Consider the following 17,906-nt stretch of genomic DNA (forward strand, 5'->3'; position numbering starts at 1 on the left):
GGCGGCGGCGGCAGGAGGGCGAAGGGGAAGGAGCGGGCACGACGAACCAGCTTGCGCGCCCTCCCGCCCTACACCGCCGGCACCTACTCCCAGCGTGGTCTTGCCCACCAGACGAACTGGCCCACCGCGACCCACCGCCACCCCCTTCCGCACTCTCCCAGGGGCTGTCCCCCGTGGAGGCTGCATGACCTCCCCGCCTTCGCCCTGGAGCGCAGCAGAACCTGGCCCTGGGCACTGGGGCAGGGGCCTGGACCGGCTTCCTCCCTGGGCCTCTGCCTCCCTCTGGCCCTTCTCTTGGCCTAAGTGTCTTGGGTTCTCTGAGCTGAGACCTGCAGGGTTCCCTCCGACTGGTGAACCAGGTGTGTTTGAGTCGTCCTGTGTCCCTTGGCCCTTGGGAACCGGGTGTTCGAGGTAGCCCTGCCCTGGTCTGGCTCACCAGGGTGGCCCCCCTCCTCTTCTTTCAGACACACCCTACAGCCACTGCCATTGCCATGGAGACAACAGCCCGACATGTGCCCCTCCAAGCCGACTGACCAGCCTGACCAGCTCCCCCCTCCACCTCTGGACCTGTGCCAGCCAAACTGGCGTCAGACAGTCCCCTTCCTGGGCAGGGTGGCCAGCCCTGGGGGCTCCCTGCAGACTGGGTTCATGGGCCCCTTGCCCCCGCTTCATGCACGACCAAGCTCTCTCCAGCTACCCACTGGTCTACCCAGCTTGGGAGCCTCCCAGGGCTGGGGTGTCACCCTGTCTGACTGCAGCCCCTCTGACACTTGCAGGGCTGATAGGCACTTCTGATCCCGCTCTGGAGACTGGCCAGGCACAGGTGTCTTCTGGAGACAGACTACCTGCTGGAGGGGCCATGAGGGTTCACACCCTGCCTGAAGGCCCCTCTCAGGCTGGCAGCAAAGGAATGGCATTTGGCACTGGCCAGGTGCCCTGGAGACGGGACGGCAGGGTGGGGGCAGGAGTCCGGCTGCTGCACTGCCCACCCACCCCAGCTGCAGTCCCTGGGCTGTGGCCAGGGGCTCCCTGACGCCATGGGGCTATTCTGGGCCTGGCAGGAAGTGCCACGGATCAATGGATACAAAGCAGTGGCCTTGGCTTCCTCCTCCAAGACCCTGGAGGGCCACAGGCTGGGGCGCCGCCAGGGCAGGATGGGCCCTGGTGTAGAGAGGGCAGCACAGGACACGTGGCTGGGGGGTGGCAGGTGTGAGGAAGCAGGAAGGGGGCACATGGCCAGGCATGGGGCTGATTCCCTCCCCTGGGGCCGCAGTGGCATGGGGTCATCCTGTGAGGTTGGCAAATAACAGGCAGGACTCCCCTCCGCTCTTCCCCGACTCTCAGCTCTGCTTGGGGGACGCCAAGGCTGGGCTGAGCTGTGGACTGGAGGCCTCAGGCAGGGTGGGCTCAGGACAGGTGTTCAGGCAGCCCCCGAAGGGCACAACTGCCCTGCCAACCTGAGATGCCCCTGGCCCCAGGGAGCTGCAGCCCCCTGTGGTGTCACTGGGACATCAGGTCGGCTGTTTGTCAGCCAGGTGTGAAACTCATGCCCCTCAACTGTGCTCACTCCCATTTCAAAGCCCAGGCTCAGACCCCCTAGGCAGCCTGGAGATGGACGGGCGGTCCAGGCAGCTGCCTGGCCCTCGGGGGCACTATAGGTGGGTGTCTGCGGGGGAAGAGAGGGAAGGGGTCCTGTGTCCCCAGGGCTGGCCTGCCCTTGGGACAGAGCTCTTGGCCAGGAGCTGGGGACACCTCATAGCCCACATCTTTTCTACAAAAGAAGGGACGTGGGACAGGTGGGAGAGTGCCCGCAGCCAGTGCTGGGAGCAAGACCCTGTGCCTGGGGAGGGGGCGGGCACTCAGCAGGTAAGGGTGCTGGGGTCTCTGCCAGGCTGCCTGCGCTGACCCAGCACCCAGGGCTGGAAAAAGCCCAACTCGAGGTTCCAGTCTCTGTCAGGGGCCTGGTCTCCCAGCCCCCGCTGAGACGCTACAGATAAGCCTGGGGCCGTGGGGACACTGGGGTGGGGGGCAGACTGCAGGCTGCAGCTGGCTGGGTGGGGGTGGATGGAGCCTGCACAGTCCGGGCTCGTCACCCTGCCAGGCCCCACAGCAAGCATGCAGGGGAGGCCAGGAGGCCCCTTTATCTCTGTCTTCTGGGCGGGAACAGAAGTGGTTTCTATTTTAATTCCCTGCCTGAGATTTCCACGTTTCAGGGTGTCTGGGAGGGGGCGGGGGAGCAGAAGGCAGGGTCTGGAAGGAGGGGCGGAGACCACCCCTCCCAGGGCTGCCTGGGCTGACACCACTCCTGGCCAGCCCATGGCAGCTGAGGGTGGTCCCTCAAGCTGGGCAGTCCCCAGGACCCCTCCCCTCTGGTGGAGGCCAGGCCAACACCTGTCTGTAGGCCAGCGAGGGCGGGTGCGGGTGCGGGGCCCAGGCCGAGGTAGGATTTCTGAGAAGGGACTTGCTGAAATCTGAGCAAATTCTCACTGTGGAAACCGCACACCTGCTGGGCTGCCCGAGACTCTGGACAGAACCGTTCAGACAGCTGGGGAGGGCTCGGCCGGGGCCAGCATGGGGCCTGGACAGACTGGCCTGGCGGGAGGGCAGACTCGTGGCCCGTGGGGGCCTAGGGCAGGGCCAGCCCCTGCTGTGAGGGGAGCTCTCGGCCCTGTAAAGGGCAGTGGCCAGGCCCCGTGGGCAGGTCTGTGGGACAGAGGCCACAGCGAGAGGCTGTGGGGCTCCCACTACGCTCGCCACACTGCCCGGGCAGAGGGAGTGGCCTCGTGCCTCGGGGCGCCCGGCCCTCCCAGGCCTGGCTCCTGGGCCTGGGCTGCCCGAGGACCTAATGGGAGAGCCATTGACGACAAAAGACACAGGGAAGGGCCAGTTGGCTTTTTTTCTTTTTATGAGATTTTTTTTCTTTGTTTTTGTTTAATATGAAAATTACTTGAAAAGACAAGGGGCCAACCCCGCCGGGCAGCTCGATCCTAACATTCCAGGTGTAAGTTACAGAGCTCAAGTTCATCTACAAAAAAAGTAATAAAAATAAAATTTAAAATGGCACCTTCAACAGAACACAACAAAACCTTAGGGCCCGGCCTCCGGGCGAGAGGCCCTGCAGCTCGGGGGCGCGAGGCGGCCCCTCTTCTCGCTCCAGCCAAAAAGTAAACACAAAGCTAAAAACAACTCCTCGGCATTCCCGGAATAAGTTAAACCGCACTTCTTCTTCCTCCTGACGTGTCCACGTGCCACCGAAGGAGCAGTTTCTCTGCAGGTGGGGGCGGGAGGTGGGGCTCTACCAAACTGAGGAGGGCGGGCAGCGGTCAGGTGGGGAGGGGCCGCCCCGCTGGCCTGGCGGAGGGCGGAGGGCGGGCAGCCGCGGGAGGGGCAGCAGCCCTAGTCCTCGATGACGATGGGCTCGTCGTTGACGGGCGCGGGCGCGGGCGGCCGCAGCGGCAGGGCCTGGCTCTGGCGCAGGGCGATGGGCTTGTAGGGCCGGCGGGCCGCGCGCTTGGTTTCCGAGGACGAGAGCAGCTTGCGGATCTTCCTGTGTGCGGGAGAGCAGGCCGGTGAGGCCGGGCGAGGCCAGGGCACCGCGCCGTGCCCGCCGCCCGCCCCGCAGGCCCCACCTGGTCTCCTCGGTGGCCATGTAGAACACGTCATCCGGGGCGTCGATCCAGTTCATCCGCCGCCGCTTGACGGGGGGCAGGGAGCCCCCGCGGATGAGGCGCACTTTGGTGGGGTAGGACTTCCCGTTGAGCAGCAGGTTCCGGCTTGGTCCCTGCGGCAGGGGAGTCGTGCGTGCTGGGCAGCCAGCCAGGCCCAGCCCACCGCGACCCCACCTGGGGCACCACCCAGGGTACCCACAGAGTCCCTGCCCTGGCCAGGGACAGCCCTCTGAGGGCCTCCCAGGGCCCGAGGGCGGTGGGCACATGGTGGGCCCGTGTGTCCCGTGGCGGGCACCCCTTACCATGTGTCTGGTCTGCCCGTGGTTTGCCAGCCCTGCAGAGAGAGGAGGACAAATGAGCCTGGGGAGGGGCACGTCCTGCACCCACGCAGCCACAGATGGGCGGGGCCAAGAGGCAGGGACTCCTGGGCCACCCCAAGGCGTCTGGGGACATGGCGCCGCAGCTCCCCTTGGTGCCTGCCCAGGCCCACAGCTCTGGCCAACAGAAGGCGCATCAGCTGGGGCTGCGGGCAGAAGGCCTGGGGTCTGGGATCTGACATCTGCTCCTACGCACAGCCGCCCCCTTGCTCCCCGACTGCAGACAAAGGAAGCCCGGTTTGCACAGGAGCCAGGTGACGCCTAGCACGGCGCTGGCGAGACCCTCCGCAGGGCACGACGCCGCTGACAGGCACTGCTGGGGCCCCGGGAGGCCAGGATTCCTGCCGAGGGCTCTGAGCTGCCCTCGCTGCCCCAGGCCTGGGGTTGAGCCACGAACCCTGCCGGTGGCTCGAGTCATGGCCCACAGCACCACCTAAGCCCCAGTGCCCTGCCATGTGCTCGGGGGTACCAAGGGCCTCCAACGGCACTGCTGGAGCAGGGCCAGGCTCCGGGTCACCTCTACCCGGCAGGGAGCCCCAGCCAGGCCCACCCCGGCCACCACTGCCTCCCAGGCCTGCCTGTGACGTGAGTGTGAGCGCGCAAGTGTGGGTGAGTGGCAGGTGGTCTTGGGCTGGCCCAGCCCCTGGAGAGGGCAGGACACTGCCCCTCAACTCAGCGGGGTGCCTGGCCCTGCTAGCTCTACGGCGTCCTGCCCGCCCCCCCCAAAGTGCTTCTCAGCCAAAGAGCCACAGACGGCATCCTGAGCAGTGTTAGAAGCCTGCCCAGCCCCCGCCCCAGGCACTCCCTGGCTGACTTTTCCCAGCTTGCTCAGCCCTGCCAGGCAGGACAGGGAACAGGCCCAGCTGCACGGCCTGAGTGTCCCCAGGCAGGGACAGCCAGCCTCCAGGCACCTGCTGGGACCCCAGGCCCAGGGATGGCCGCTGGCACGAGGGCTACTTACCCAAGTAAGTGCCTACCAAAGCGACAGGTTGGCGGAGGGAAGAAAACACACACTTTAGAGGCAGAGCGAGTGGCAGGCACCCGTCAGCGGCCCAGAGGTCGCAGGCCGGAGCAGCGGGCGAGCGGGTGCTGGGGGCTGCACCCACCCTGCCCAGGCAGACTCCCGCCCTCCGCGCCGACCTCAGGCCCTCCACCCGCAGCCAGGGCGCTGCGGGACCCCCGAGGGCGGGGCATGCTCAGGCACCGAAGTAATGTGCCTCTTGGAAATTTGCAGGAGATAAGTGGACTTTTATGTAATTTGCTTTTTACAAAACAAAACCAGAAGCTCAAAGCCGTCTGCTATGAGGACTCCCCGCTGTTCCTTTAAGATCTGACAGGACTGTTCCCAGGCACCCTGCCCCTGGGGTGCGGAGCAGTCAGGCCAGCCCGTGAGCACGGGCTGGCCGCGCCGTGCTACCCAGACCAGGCAGCTCCAGTACCAGGTGGCTGTGGGGGGTGTCCAACAAAAGGATGGGGCCGGTGGGACGCAGCCCCACTGAGGGGCTGGATCTGGACTGGTGGAGGAAGGCCCCTCCAGGTCTCTACGCTCCTGAGCGGCTGCAGACTGCTGTGGGGTGCCCCGCGCCTGCAAGGCTTCCCAAGGCAGCGCGACGGGGACCGTCCTGAGGGGCCAAGGCTCGGCTGGAGGGCCACGGCCTGCTGCCACCTCCTGGGTCCCCCGCCCAGCCCCATCACCGCGGCCGCACCCCGAGAGCAAGTCCTGACAGCCTGCGGGGGCGTCTGGGCACATCTACATAGGCCCAGGCCTGGGCGTTCACTTGGGCCCTGCGAACCTGCCCTCCCCACACCGATGCCGCCCCGGCTGGCCCTACCTGCTCCTCCCCCGGGCTGGGTCCCGCAGCCCCTGCCCCCACCGCTGCAGAGCGCCCCCCCCCAGCCCATCCTCAGACAGAGGCGCCCAGCCTGTGGCAAGCTCAGGCCCCTGTGCCACTGCAGACACCCTCAGCACGTCCCCACCCGGCAGGGCGCAAGTTAGGATTGCAGGCATAGTGCGGGCGGCCCCAGCGCCGAGGCAGACGGCATGCGGCAGTCACAGCGCAATGGCAGACAGCGCGTGCGGGCGGGGGGCGGGCGCCGGGGCCAGACGTGCAAGGACAGTCCACTGACCGGGCGACGGGCCGGGAGGGGCCAAGGGCCAGATTCCCGGGGCTCGCGGGGTCCTCGCCCAGTGACAAGTGCAGACGGAAGGAGCGTGGGGGACCGGGCCGCGGCCCGGGCTCGGGTGGACTGCCCCGGGGCCCGCCCTGCGCCGCCGCGGGGCGCCACACTCAGCAGCACAGCACACACAGGCACCGCGACGGGGGCACTCGGCCGCAGCGCCCAGGCCGGCGGCCGCCCCAGGCCTTACCCCTACTGGGCATCAAGAGGCGCTTCTTCATGTTGCCTGGCAGCGCCATGGGCACGGGAGAGAGAGGAGAGAAAACAGCATCAACGGGCGCAGCCGCGGCGCCGGGGCGTGTGGCCCCAGGGCTGGCGGAGACCCTGCTCGGCCTCCCCGCCAGGGCGGGCGCCGCAGACCCTGACTCACCGTCCACCCCGTTGTGCTGCTCGTAGCTCCGCTTGCCCAGGATGGTGGGGGAGCCGTTGTTGATGACGGGGGCTGCCTTGGCCGGGGTCAGGCCGCCGAGCACGCCGGACACACTCTTCACAGGGTCGGGCTTCGGGGGGCGGGGGTGGGTCTCTGTGGAGCAGCATGGGGGCGTCAGCTCTGCCCGCAGGGACGGCGGGAGGGGTGGGGCGCACGCCCACGGCTGCCGGACACTGCACAGGCCCTCGCCCCGCCCACCCTGACGGCCGCCGCTACCCGGAGGCCAGGGGCTGGGCTGCACACGGGAGGGGGTCCAGGACCCCCAAACACTGCAGACCCCAACTCAGCCCCCCGGTCCAAGCCACCGGGGCTGAGGGTGAGCCCTGGCACCCGGCCACCTCCACCCACAGGACGAGTGCGAGGCTCGCTGTGAGGCCCAAGACCCTAAACAGGGAGCGGTGCCACAGCCACTTGTGTCTGTGCAGCACACTTAGCTCACGGCTCTGGAATGTTCTTTCCAGAAGGAAAGTCACCCCCATGTCACGAGCCCATCTGAGCCCAGAACACGGGTGAGGCTCCCCACTCCAAATGTCTGGCCCAAACCCTGGAACAAACTGCTTTTGCCTGGGCCAGGGGTGCCACCTGGGGTCCTCAGGTGTCCCCAGACCCTCAAAGTTTTGAAAGAGGACCCTGCCACTGAGGCTGCTGGCCAGGCGTGCACCCCCCACCCAGCCGTGGGCCCCCCAAGGTCTAGTGCTGCCACCGTGGAGGGCTCGGCTGGGGGGGGGGCTCACTGCGGGCAGCAGGCGGCTGCCCTGCCAGTGGCCTGGGAGGCAGGGAGCCCACTGGGTGCGCCTCGAGGAGGCCGGACCCTGCAGGAGGCGGGGACGCAGCCTGGGCCCCGCGGCCAGCCGGAGCCTGGCGTGGCACGAGGCGTCCCAGTGGGTGGCTCCAGAGCCCACTGCTCAGGGGCTCCCAGCTGGAGGAGGCTTTACTGCTAGCACCCCGCCGCCTGGCCGCTTACCGAGGTACCGGAGCACGGCGTCCAGTGGCTTGCGCACCGCCTGCCGTGGCACCAGCGGGCTCTGGGAGGCTCCGGGCAGCCGGGCTGTGCCTGCAAGGGCCGCGTGGTGTGAGGGCGCTGCCGGTCCCGCCCGGCGCTCGCACCCCCGGGGGAGCCGGGAGCACTGGCTGGGCCCCCAGGTCGCCCCTCCCCTCCCCTCTGGCTGCAGGGACAGCCCGGGCCGGCACTCACACTCGGCCTTGATGGCGGCGCTGTTGATGGGCATGTAGGGGTGCCGGGCGGCGCGCCAGGGGCGCAGGATCTCCCGGCACAGGCGCCGGGCGATCCGGGTCAGCTTGGTGGTGTGCAGGTAGAAGGCCTGCCTCGTCTTCATGGCGAACTTTGGGCTCCCGCTGCTCCGGGCTGGGATGCCGTGGGGACTCTGCAAAAGGGGGCGCACCGCCCCGACACAGCGCCATGACCGGGGGCCGGGGACCCGAGAGGCCCCACGCGGCCGGCAGGGCGGGCGCCGCCCGCTTACCATGTTATTGCGGTTTGGTCCTGGCCTCTCTCCATCTAACCGGGTTGGCATTTTCAAGCCACCATATTTCTTCCAATATGTCCAACAAGATGCGCAGAGACGACACTGCATGTTAGGGGGACCCCAAGAATACCACTGGTAAGACTGTGTGGCTACGGACAACAAAGTTGGAAATAGACGGATTCTTAAGCAGAACCAGCGACGTCAGAGTATCCACAGCGTCCCTGCCCCCACCAGCCGGCCCGGGGCAGGAGGGGGTCCCTGGTCCCCTGCCCCGGGGGCACCCCGCACACCCCAAGGGGCTCCCCAACCTTGCCCCACTGCCGGCACAGCCCCGTCATCGGCAGGCCCCTCCCGGCCGGGGCCCGACGGGACCCTTGGGGACAACGTGGAGCGCCACGGCGGACGGCCGGGCGTCCCACGCCCTGCCCGCCCAGGGCACTTACTGTAACAGCTCTCGCAGGCCCGGCCGGCCCCGGGGCTCTGGCCCGGCGCCCCTGTGCCGTTCACTACTCCGGCCTTGACGTTGTTGACGCTGATCTGGTTTGGATTTGGCTTATTACTGGAAGCACGAGAGGAGGGAAGGAGGAGGTCACAGAGCACGAAACCTCGAGGGCCCATCTGCACAGTGCATAGCTCTGCCGGGCAGCCCCTTGTCCCGGTGACATCCCTGCGGCCCTCGGCCTCACCGGGGGCCTGGCCTTCTCCCCCCAGGTTCCTGGAGGTGGGTCCCACCGAGGCTCCAGTGGGCATCCGGGTGCTGATGCCCCACCAGCCAGGGGCCTGGGACCCACTAAGACAGGGCCCCACAAAGGGTGCCCGACGCCCCTGCCTGGGAGCCAGCCCCGTCCCGCCCCCGCCGGCCCCAGGGACCACGAGCCCCCCCGCCGGCCCCAGGGACCACGAGGACGGCCAGTGGGGCCACACTTACTAGTTGGGAATATACACTTGCTTCAGCTTGCTCTCAGCTTCAGCCGCCTTCAATCGTTTCTTAAGACAGAACAGAGGGTCAAGAGGTCAGCAGGTGGGGCCCACTAGAACCCCCCCACACCCTCGGTCCCAGGGGCGCCCCGCGGCGGGGCAGGGCGCACCCAGCACGGAGCGCGCACCTGCTGCACGTATCTGTCGGTGGTCTTCCACATGTAGTAGTACTCGATGATGCTGGTGAGCGACTTCCACGGGAGCTGGGTGAGAAACACGTGTCATGTGGGGCAGGGGCGCAGCTGCAGCCCGGACGGACAACGGGGGAGGGGAGGGGCGGGAGGGCTGGGGCGTCACAGTGGGGCCCCGTCTGCAGGGGTGTGGCCGGCGGAGAGAGAGGCAGGGAGAGGAGCTGCCACGGGGTCAGGGCTGGGCGGGGCCCTGCTGCAGGTGGCACTGCCCACCTAACACTGTGCCAGGCACTTCTTTTTATGTTTTTAATTTAAACAGTCATTTTTTTTTCTTTTCAGAGACAAGGTCTCGCCATGTGGCCCAGGCTGGGGAGCAGCGGCGTCATCACAGCTCACTGCAGCCTCCACCTCCCGGGCTCCGGCGTCCTCCTGCCTCAGCCTCCCGAGGGCCTGGCCACGCATCGGCCACTTTGCAAAGCTGCGTTTTATCTTGGTCTTAACTCCGGATTTCCTAGAACTCTTCCTCCCTGGGTCAGATCATGTAGCTTTACGGCTTGCTTTCTCACAGTCGCCGCCGTTCCCGTGATGGTCAAGGCATCGCGCTCCTTTCTGCGCACAGCGCCGAGCGTCCGGGTTGGCAGTGCTTCCCCACGGCCACTGGTCACCCGCCGGCGGTCTGCCGCCGTGTCCCCCTCAAACGGTCAGAACGTCATCTTCTGACCTCTACGGGCCTGAGTGTTCAAAGCCACGTCATGGCTAGAGAATCCGCCTGGAGCCTCCGCTCCTCTGGCGTTCACCGCTCCGCGACTCCACTTTCCTGCGGGCGCGAGCAGCGACGCGCAGTCTGTGCGCGGAGCACCCCGAGAGCTGCCCGGTTCAGCACAGAGCCCGACGGCTCTTGTCCGGTCCAGGCGGCCGTCGGAGAAGAGGAGCGAGACCGCCATCCCTGGGACTGCAGGAGAGTGGCGACGTCACCCTGCCCAGGGCTGCCCACGGCGGGCGGGGCCAGTGCAGGCTCAGCCCCCTGCGTCCCCCCTGCCACGGCCACCCGCGGCCCCCTCAGCTCTCTGTTCCAGAGTGTGACGTGCCTTCTAGCCCTCTCCCTCTGGCTCTATGTATTTCTTGTCCATGGAGGTTTTTAGCTTTTTAGCTGAGTCAGAGACATCTGCCTCGCACAGGCTGCTGGCCCTGCAGCTGGGCAGTGGCTCGGCCGGCACCCCCCGCTGGCACCCGTCCCCTCCGCTCAAACACCCACCAAAGCCCCTCTTCCCGCCAGCAGACGCCCCCCTAGATGCACGCAGCGCCTCGATGGGTCCCTCTGCAGCCCATGTGCCAGGCCTGGGCCACTTCCGCCTACTGTCCTCCTTCCAGGCTGGTCCCTGCTCATTTCTCCGGCCCTCTGGCTTGGGCTGTCACTATTTCAACGGTCACACGACGGCAAGGCTGCTCTGTCCTGCCCCTCAGAGAACCAGGGTCAGGCCGCCCGGCTCCCTGCACACGGCCACACTCCTCGGAGGGTGGCCCGACGGGCTCTGCCATGGTGGTGAGCACGTTCTTCTTCCAAACAAGCTTAAAAGTGTTTCGGGAGGATTTGAGGCGGGGCGGGTGGGGGCAGGGAAGGCCCTGCAGGCTCGCTAGGCCACAACTTTCAAGGGACGTGCAACAGGGACACGTAAGAAGCTCCTGGTCCTCACCACGGCGGCGGCGGACGGCCCTCCTGGCCCCGGCCCTGGTGCCCCCACGCCTACCTGCTCAGCACGCGGTGGCCACTAACAGACAAAGCTGGCAGGAAGTGCCTGCCGCTGTGGCTGAGCCACGTGACAGGAGGGCGGGGAGGCCGGGCCGGCTGTGGGGCACACGCAGCTCCACGTGGGGGCTGGGGCTACAGGGCAGGCCCCCCAGACCCCACACCCTCAGCCTGCTGGAGACGGGGCACAGCCAGACACTCCCGGGACCCTGCCACGGCACTCACGAAATCTTGCTGAATGTCTGTGAAATCCTTCCCATATTTCTCCAGGGCCTCCTCGAAAAGGTTGGCCTCTGACGCGGACCACTCCTCCATCTCGTCCCTGCAGAGCACTGGCCCGCCCTGCGGCACCAGGGCCGAGATGGCCTTGGAGATGTCGTAGATGTTCCTGTGAAGCGTGTCCATGGCGTGGAACTGCACGGGACGGCAGGGGCGCTGTGGTTAGTGCCGCCCCAGGCCCCGAGGAGGCTTTTCCTGCAGCTGGTCAAGGCCCCACTCCCTCAGTGCCTCGAGGTGACGCCCCGGGCTGCCCAGGTCCCCACACCCTTGGTACACGTGGCAGAGGCCAGGGTCCAGGCGGGACAGCCGCCTCCCCGGGGCCCTACATGCGTGGGGCAGGCGTGGGCTGGGAGGGAAGGGGAGCCCAGCTGCCCCCAGGCCCCGGCAGCCACTCACCAGGGTGATGTCTCGGGAGGCGGCTGCGGCGCTCATGTGCAGACTGGGCTGTCGGACGGAGCTGCTGCAGTCCAGGGCCCGCGCAAAGGTGCCCACGGAGCTGGGGACAAGGACATGCGCTGACGGCTAGAGCCAGCCAGGGCGCAGGCAGAGCTCGCCGCCACCGGGGCTCGGGAGGAGCAGAGCGGCCGCGGCACCGGAGAAAAGCCTCAGGGTCCCGGAACTCCGTGCGCGCGCTCGTCCCAGGACACAGAGTGTGCCGGATGTGGCACAGCGTGACTTTAAGAACGCTCCAAAGCACGTGTGTCACGGCCACTGCAGGGTCAGGGACCCTGAGCTCTCGCTGTTCTTTCCAGGCTTCTTTCTGCCTCCTGAACTGCTTGCAGGAGAGGCAGCCGCCCACCCCCCCCACCGGGCCGTGGGTGCCCCAGGGCGACCTCCCTGCAGCCGGCCCGGGCAGGTCAGGGGCTGGGAGAGCACCGTCCAGTCCCGGTCTTGCCTTGCCAGCCCTGCCCCGCAGCCCCATCTCCACCCTCAGGGAAGGGGAAGCACCCGGGCTGGCCCCTCCCGAGCCTCTCTGGGAACTTGGGGTCTGGGGGTGGGGGCTGTGGGCTTCACATGCCCAGTGCCCACTGCAGGGCGAGGAGAGCAGGGACGAGGGCCCCAGGTGGGGCCCTGCCCCAGGCAGCGGGCAGCGTGTGGCCATGCCCGGCCCTGGCACTCACCGGGCCACCACCAGGAACTGGTCGATCTGCTTGTCGATGAGCGGGTTGTGCGCCTCCCACACCTTGGTCTCCAGCTTGGCCTGGTCGCGGCCGTCCTCCTCGCCTGCGGGCGGGAAGTGTGGGCTGGGGGGCCGCCGCGGCGCCCAGCAAGCCCCGCCGGAGCCGGGCACCCCAGCGCCAGGGCTGCACCCCTCTCCCACCCGGCGCTGGGAGCTGCTGGGGCGGAGGCAGGGACGGACTGCGTGAGCCACGGAGGCGGGGCCAGAGGGAGGCCGCGACACACAGTCTCGCTCACGCTTGCACGCTCGCACACGTGCACATGCACACGCACCGCCGGGCAGAGCCCCGGGCACGCTGGGCACCGCAGGGAGGAAGCACGCCGCCCACCAGGCTGGGGCGGCCGTGGCGCGGAGGGCAGCGTGAAGGCGGCAGGTCAGGGCCACGCGTGCTTCACAGAGGGCTGCGGCTGCGGCGCGAGGAAGGCTCACGTGCAAGTTTTAATCGAGCCTTTTATTTTGAGACGCCGAAGAGTGGTGCCCACCGTGGGAAGTCACAGAGGCCCGTGGGCCTTCACCGCCCCCAGGGAGAGGCCCTGCGTCACGGCCCACATCAGGGCCCCGCCCGCCGCAGAGCGCACGCCAGCTCGCAAGGACCCCTGGCCGCCGGCCCCAGGTGAGGCGCCGGCACAGCCAGGCCGGGGTCTGGGGTGACGGGAAGCCCCACAGGACGCCGCCGAGAACTCGGCTGTCTGTGGTCTGCTGCTGGCGGGGGCCGCTGGGTTCCGATGGGGCACCCTTTGCGCACCGAGAGCAAAGCGGCGGTGCCAGGAGAAACCCTAGTGCGGCCAGCGACTCCACGGAAAACACAGAGGAGGGTCCGTGGTCGCCCCGCCAGACCCCCGGCAAAGTCACGTCTGTGATTCAGCGCAGGGGTCTAGCTTCGCGGCGGCGGGCTCCTGGGGCTGGACGGGGCTGGGTGTCCAGGAAGACACCCGTCCCTCAGCGTGGGCACGGCCCCAGCCTCGCGTCAGAGGTCGGGCCGCACATGCGGCCTCCAGGCAGCAGTGCCAGCCGGGCTGAGGGGCCGGGAGAGGCCCCCGCCGCAGGTGCACGCGGACCAGGCGGGAGCCGGGCCGCTGGAGGAGCTTCTGCGCCACCCGCAGGGCCTCGGTGGGGCTCCCAGCATGGCGGCCCGGCTCCCGCCCGAGTGGCGCCGTCCTGAGATGCCATGCCCTGGTGCAGGCGCCCGGGGAAGCTGGGGTACAACTCCTCTCACACCCCGGGGTCTGAGGGCCACGCCGCCACCCCGGCAACTCCCAGGCAGCCGGGCCCGGAGGCGGGAGCCACACCGGCCCTCAGCGCCCAGCCGGCTCCTCACCACTGCTGGGCCAGGCTGTCCCCTCTGGGACGCCGCGCACTGAAGGCAGGCGTGCTGTTCCGTGTCACGTGCTGCAGGAGGCGGGGAGGCTCTGGAAGCCACATGACTCTCCGCTGCCCGCCAGTCAGTGAGGTTGCCCCGACCTGACCGAGGACACAGCATGGCGGCCTTCTGGGAGCCCATCGGGACGCGCTGGCCCCGAGGAGCAAACCAGGAGGAGAGGGGGAGCCCCAAAGGCCCAGGGCGCACCCCGGCCAGCGCTGACTGGCCGGTACCAGAGGTGCTGTGGCCACCGCAGTCCACACGGGACACGGAGCCCCGAGGCCGGGCAGCCGCAGGGCGGCCCAGCGCCACGGCCCAGATGGCACCCCGAGGACATGCCAGGGAGAGGGAGAGAGAAACCAAACCCAGCCGGACGTCAGACGGGGCCAGGAGGTTCCACGCGCCATTGCAGGAACTGGGCGTGCGCAGAGACCGGCGCCCCCAACCCCAAGAGGACCACGCCCCGGGGGACACGGCGACCTCAGGGCGCCAGCTGTGGCTGGGCCCCCACGGCACCCCGGTTGAAGCTCGGGGTCGTTTCAATGCCACATGGGACACAGCCGCGGGGCACGGCGGGAAGGACGGTGACAGAGACGGGCAGGCGGGAGCACACAGTCTCCACGCCCCACGTCCCCGGGCCAGCTGCACGGCCACCAGCAGCTGTCGGTGAGGACCTGCCAGAGCTCCCCCAACCCCGTCCTGCGCAGCTGCCGGCCCTCGGTGGGGCCCTCAGTGGGGCCGCGGGGGCTCCTCCATCCGCAGCCGAGCCCGGTTTGGCCCAAGGGCCCCAAAACAGGCCGAGCACGCCGACCCCGCGAGCACGCCGCCCGGAGAGAGCCACCAAGCCCCGACCCGCAGGTGCGGGAGGAAGGCCCTGCCCGTCGGCAAGCCCGGCGACGCCCCTCTGAACGCCGGAAGGGAGAGACGCGAGACGCCGCCCAGCGCAGCCCTGGCGCGGAGGGGGCGCCACGCGGAGAGGGGACTCTCGGAAGCGGCGAGACGCGGCTTCCGCCCCGAGAGCTGGAGTCCCAGCCCAGCCACGACCGCCGCCCTGGCCCTCGCCCGCGGCCGGTCTGGAGGGCCCACCGCACAGCAGGACTCGCAGGACAGCAGAGGGTCTGCCCCAAAGGAAGCTTCTAGAGACGACAGAGCGTTACAGCGCACTGGAAAACGACCGTCAACGGGACGGTCTCACCACGCCAGGGGTGGCCAAGCGGCGCGATCTGCTCCTCGGCTCTGGGCCCGTGACCCCGACTTCTGGAGCGCCGGCCACGCCTGCCAGAGGCGGCCCTGGAAGGGCACGGCTGCCTCCCCACTGCCCGCGTCACCGCAGGCCACCGCGGCGAGCCCTCCCTGTCCTACCTTCCTGCAGCAGGTCGGTGATGTCCGCCTGGTACCGGTTTCCTACTCGGATCTCCCCTTTATCCGCCAGGAGGGTCTTCTGCTGCGGGTCGTAGACTAGAGAGTAGAAGAAGAAATCCTGAAAAACACCAGGCAGGGCAGAGGTCAGCACACGCCCTCGGGGCCGCGGGAGCCCTGAGTGGGGAGATGCCCGTGAGGGCAGGGTCTGGGGGCCCTGCCCGCGCCGCGGCGGAGGCTGTGGCAGCAGGAGAGAGACGCGGAGCCGAGGGCCAGAGAAGCGCCCGTGTCACTGGACAGGGCCCAGAGGCCCCAGGGGCCCAGGCACGGTCAGACCCAGCGCGACTCTGCCGGCCGGCCGGCGCCCCAACACACGGCGCGCTCTCCCGCCAACAGAGTGACTGCAGACGTCCACACACGGACGGTCACGGAATGTTCTGGAGCCGCTGACGGGGCAGTGGGCGTGGCCCTCCTGACCGCGGCTGCCTCTCACAGCCACCGTGGCGCCCCCAAGACGAGCCCGTCCCGCTCCCCGCCCGCTCCGGAAACCGCGGTCTCTGCCGTCCTGGGGTGCCCGCCGTGCACCCTGGCGACAGGCGCGGCGGGCCGGCCCTCCCATTCCTACTTGGCCTTCCCTGACGCACTCCTGGTTTTCCCTCCCTCATCCCACGTCCCATCCTGTTGCGTCCCGTCCCACTCCAACCGCCAAGGACGGGCTGTCCGGGCGAGCCCCAGCCTGGCGCCCGGCGGACCGCACTCGGCCAAGCTCCTCCGTCACCTTCGGATTCTGGCCGTTTCTCTAAATTAGTAAAGCCCACAGGATCTGTTTCGCGGCCATCAGGACGCCAACCCCGCCCTTCCCCTCAGACGGCCGGGACACCAGGCCGGGCGGAGCCTCACCTCCCGCTCCAGGTAGGACTTGAGCGACTCGGTCTCGTTGAGCAGAGTGACGCTGCACTTGCCCCTGGAAGAGAAGGACCAGCAGGCTGGAGGGGAGAAGCGCCCGGCGGGGCGCTGGGCGGGGCGCGGGCTACCTGATGTGGGTGGCGGGCAGGGACTCCAGCTGCCGCGACAGGAACAGCTCCCGGTGCCGCAGCTGGTGCTTGAGCTTCTCGGGCAGATCCACCATCTCCGGGTTCTCCATCTCCTCTTCGATCTCCCCTGAGGGACAGGAGGCCCGGGTCAGCAGGGCCCTGCGGACGCACGGCCCCGGACGGAGGCCCACCGTGCCGGCCCGGCCCCCGCCCACCGGCACCCACCCGTGCAGGGCCCAGGCCCCCCCCCAGTGCACCCGCCCCGCTGCTCCCTCCCGCCACCTGGCTCCGTGTCGCTGCCCTGCCCACGGCAGCCCCGCACGTCCTGGGCCGGGCCCTGCAGACGCTCGGCCCGACGTGCCCGCTTGCCCAGGCACCCTGAGGGTCTGGGGCCCCCGTGGGGCGTCGGGACAGGAGGGGAAGGGAGGACAGGATCCAGGGCTGTCCTTGGAAGCAGCAGGCAAGAGAGAAGGAAGGGAAACCGAGGCAGCAGCCACCATATGTCCGGGACCGGAGGGCGAGAGCAGATGCCCTCTGGCATGTGCCCCGACCCCCAGGCCCCGTGGCCAGACGCCCCCACAGCCCACCGCAGACCTCCTGTGCCAGCAGGGCGCCCCTCGGGGCGGGGCCCCAGCTGAGGCTGGGCTGCGGGTTGGGCGCGGGGAAGCAGGGTGCGTGCAGGTGGCCCGTCCGGACCGCCCGGCCCAGGGGCGAGGGAGGGCGCCTTACCTTCCTCGCCGTTGTCGGCCCCCGGTCCGGCTTTGTAGCAGACTGACAGGGCTATGTAACAGACAGAGTGCCCACACGGCAGGGTCAGCGCCTGCGCCGGCCGCCCGCTCCCTGCCCGGGCCGGCACACGTGGGGGACACAAGCCTCCCGCCACCCACCTGGGTGCCACACCGCCGAGGCGGAGCCCGGAGACCCGCCTCCACCGCACCCGCCCAGCAGACCGGCCTCTGCAAAGGCCAGGAGCCAGACCCTCCTCGGCTGCCCCGGCCAGCGCTAAACAACCAAATGCCCCCAGCCTATCCCAGGCCCCAGAAGCGGGGGTGTAGAGGGGGGCTCCACTGTCCCCACGATGCCCAGCGCCGGCCACCAGCAGGACACCCCAGCCCCCAACGCGCCCACCATCTGCCGCTCTCTGCTGACCCCCTGTGGTGGCTGCGGGAAGTGCTGGCACCTCCGGGCAGACCCCTACGCCCACAGCCCAGACCAAGGCCAGGGTGCTACGGTGCCCGCAGCCTGCACACCTGCCCTCGAGCCCCTGTCCACGCAGCAGGGTGGGGCCCTCAGGGCTTGGGTCCAGGTGAGGTCCCTCCCCACGGAAGCCCGCCTTGCCGGCGCTCTGATCCGCAGCCCCGAGGAGGGGCCGAGCCTGTCACAGCCTCGGGGCCCCGGGGAGGCTCCTCAATGGGGCAGGGACAGCAGGGCGGGTGGGGCTGTCCCTTGTCCCCATACTCCAAAGCCCCCCACTGGCCCCGGGACTGGCTCAGGGCCAGGGCAGGCCGTCCCCACCCCCTGCAAGCTCCCGAACCCCCACACCGCGCCCTGAGGGGCCAGGCCACAGCCCCCAAGGAGGCACCCAGGGAGGAGCTCTGTGCCACAGGGGCTGCTGCGCAGCCTGGGCGTCCGGCCTCCCCGCGTCCTCCACCTCTCCCCGTGTGGGGCCCTGGGGCCAGGCCTCAGCCCGGCCGCAGC

At 69.0% G+C, this 17,906-nt stretch overlaps 1 protein-coding gene across 2 annotated transcripts in view; it reads right to left on the reverse strand.

The window, feature by feature from the left end:
* Positions 1-2,887: 2,887 nt before the first annotated feature.
* Positions 2,888-17,906, reverse strand: part of MTA1 (metastasis associated 1) — a 41,087-nt gene continuing 26,068 nt past the window's right edge. The window contains exons 4-21 of one of the 2 annotated variants that reach the window (XM_020285659.2): positions 16,938-16,988; positions 16,209-16,335; positions 16,075-16,138; positions 15,178-15,295; positions 12,397-12,499; positions 11,672-11,771; positions 11,222-11,410; positions 9,247-9,321; positions 9,069-9,127; positions 8,584-8,699; positions 8,138-8,289; positions 7,849-8,038; positions 7,618-7,707; positions 6,594-6,746; positions 6,414-6,449; positions 3,971-4,002; positions 3,630-3,781; positions 2,888-3,547 (exon numbers count right to left, since the gene is read on the reverse strand). In XM_020285659.2, the coding sequence (XP_020141248.1) occupies positions 3,397-3,547; positions 3,630-3,781; positions 3,971-4,002; positions 6,414-6,449; positions 6,594-6,746; positions 7,618-7,707; positions 7,849-8,038; positions 8,138-8,289; positions 8,584-8,699; positions 9,069-9,127; positions 9,247-9,321; positions 11,222-11,410; positions 11,672-11,771; positions 12,397-12,499; positions 15,178-15,295; positions 16,075-16,138; positions 16,209-16,335; positions 16,938-16,988 (1,958 nt within the window). In that variant the 3' untranslated portion in view covers positions 2,888-3,396. Of the gene's footprint in view, positions 3,548-3,629; positions 3,782-3,970; positions 4,003-6,413; positions 6,450-6,593; positions 6,747-7,617; positions 7,708-7,848; positions 8,039-8,137; positions 8,290-8,583; positions 8,700-9,068; positions 9,128-9,246; positions 9,322-11,221; positions 11,411-11,671; positions 11,772-12,396; positions 12,500-15,177; positions 15,296-16,074; positions 16,139-16,208; positions 16,336-16,937; positions 16,989-17,906 lie in introns of those variants that run through there. The other variant, XM_076003648.1, reaches the window with a different exon arrangement.

The sequence above is a fragment of the Microcebus murinus genome, chromosome 6, assembly GCF_040939455.1.
Source record: "Microcebus murinus isolate Inina chromosome 6, M.murinus_Inina_mat1.0, whole genome shotgun sequence".
NCBI classification, from domain to species: domain Eukaryota; kingdom Metazoa; phylum Chordata; class Mammalia; order Primates; family Cheirogaleidae; genus Microcebus; species Microcebus murinus.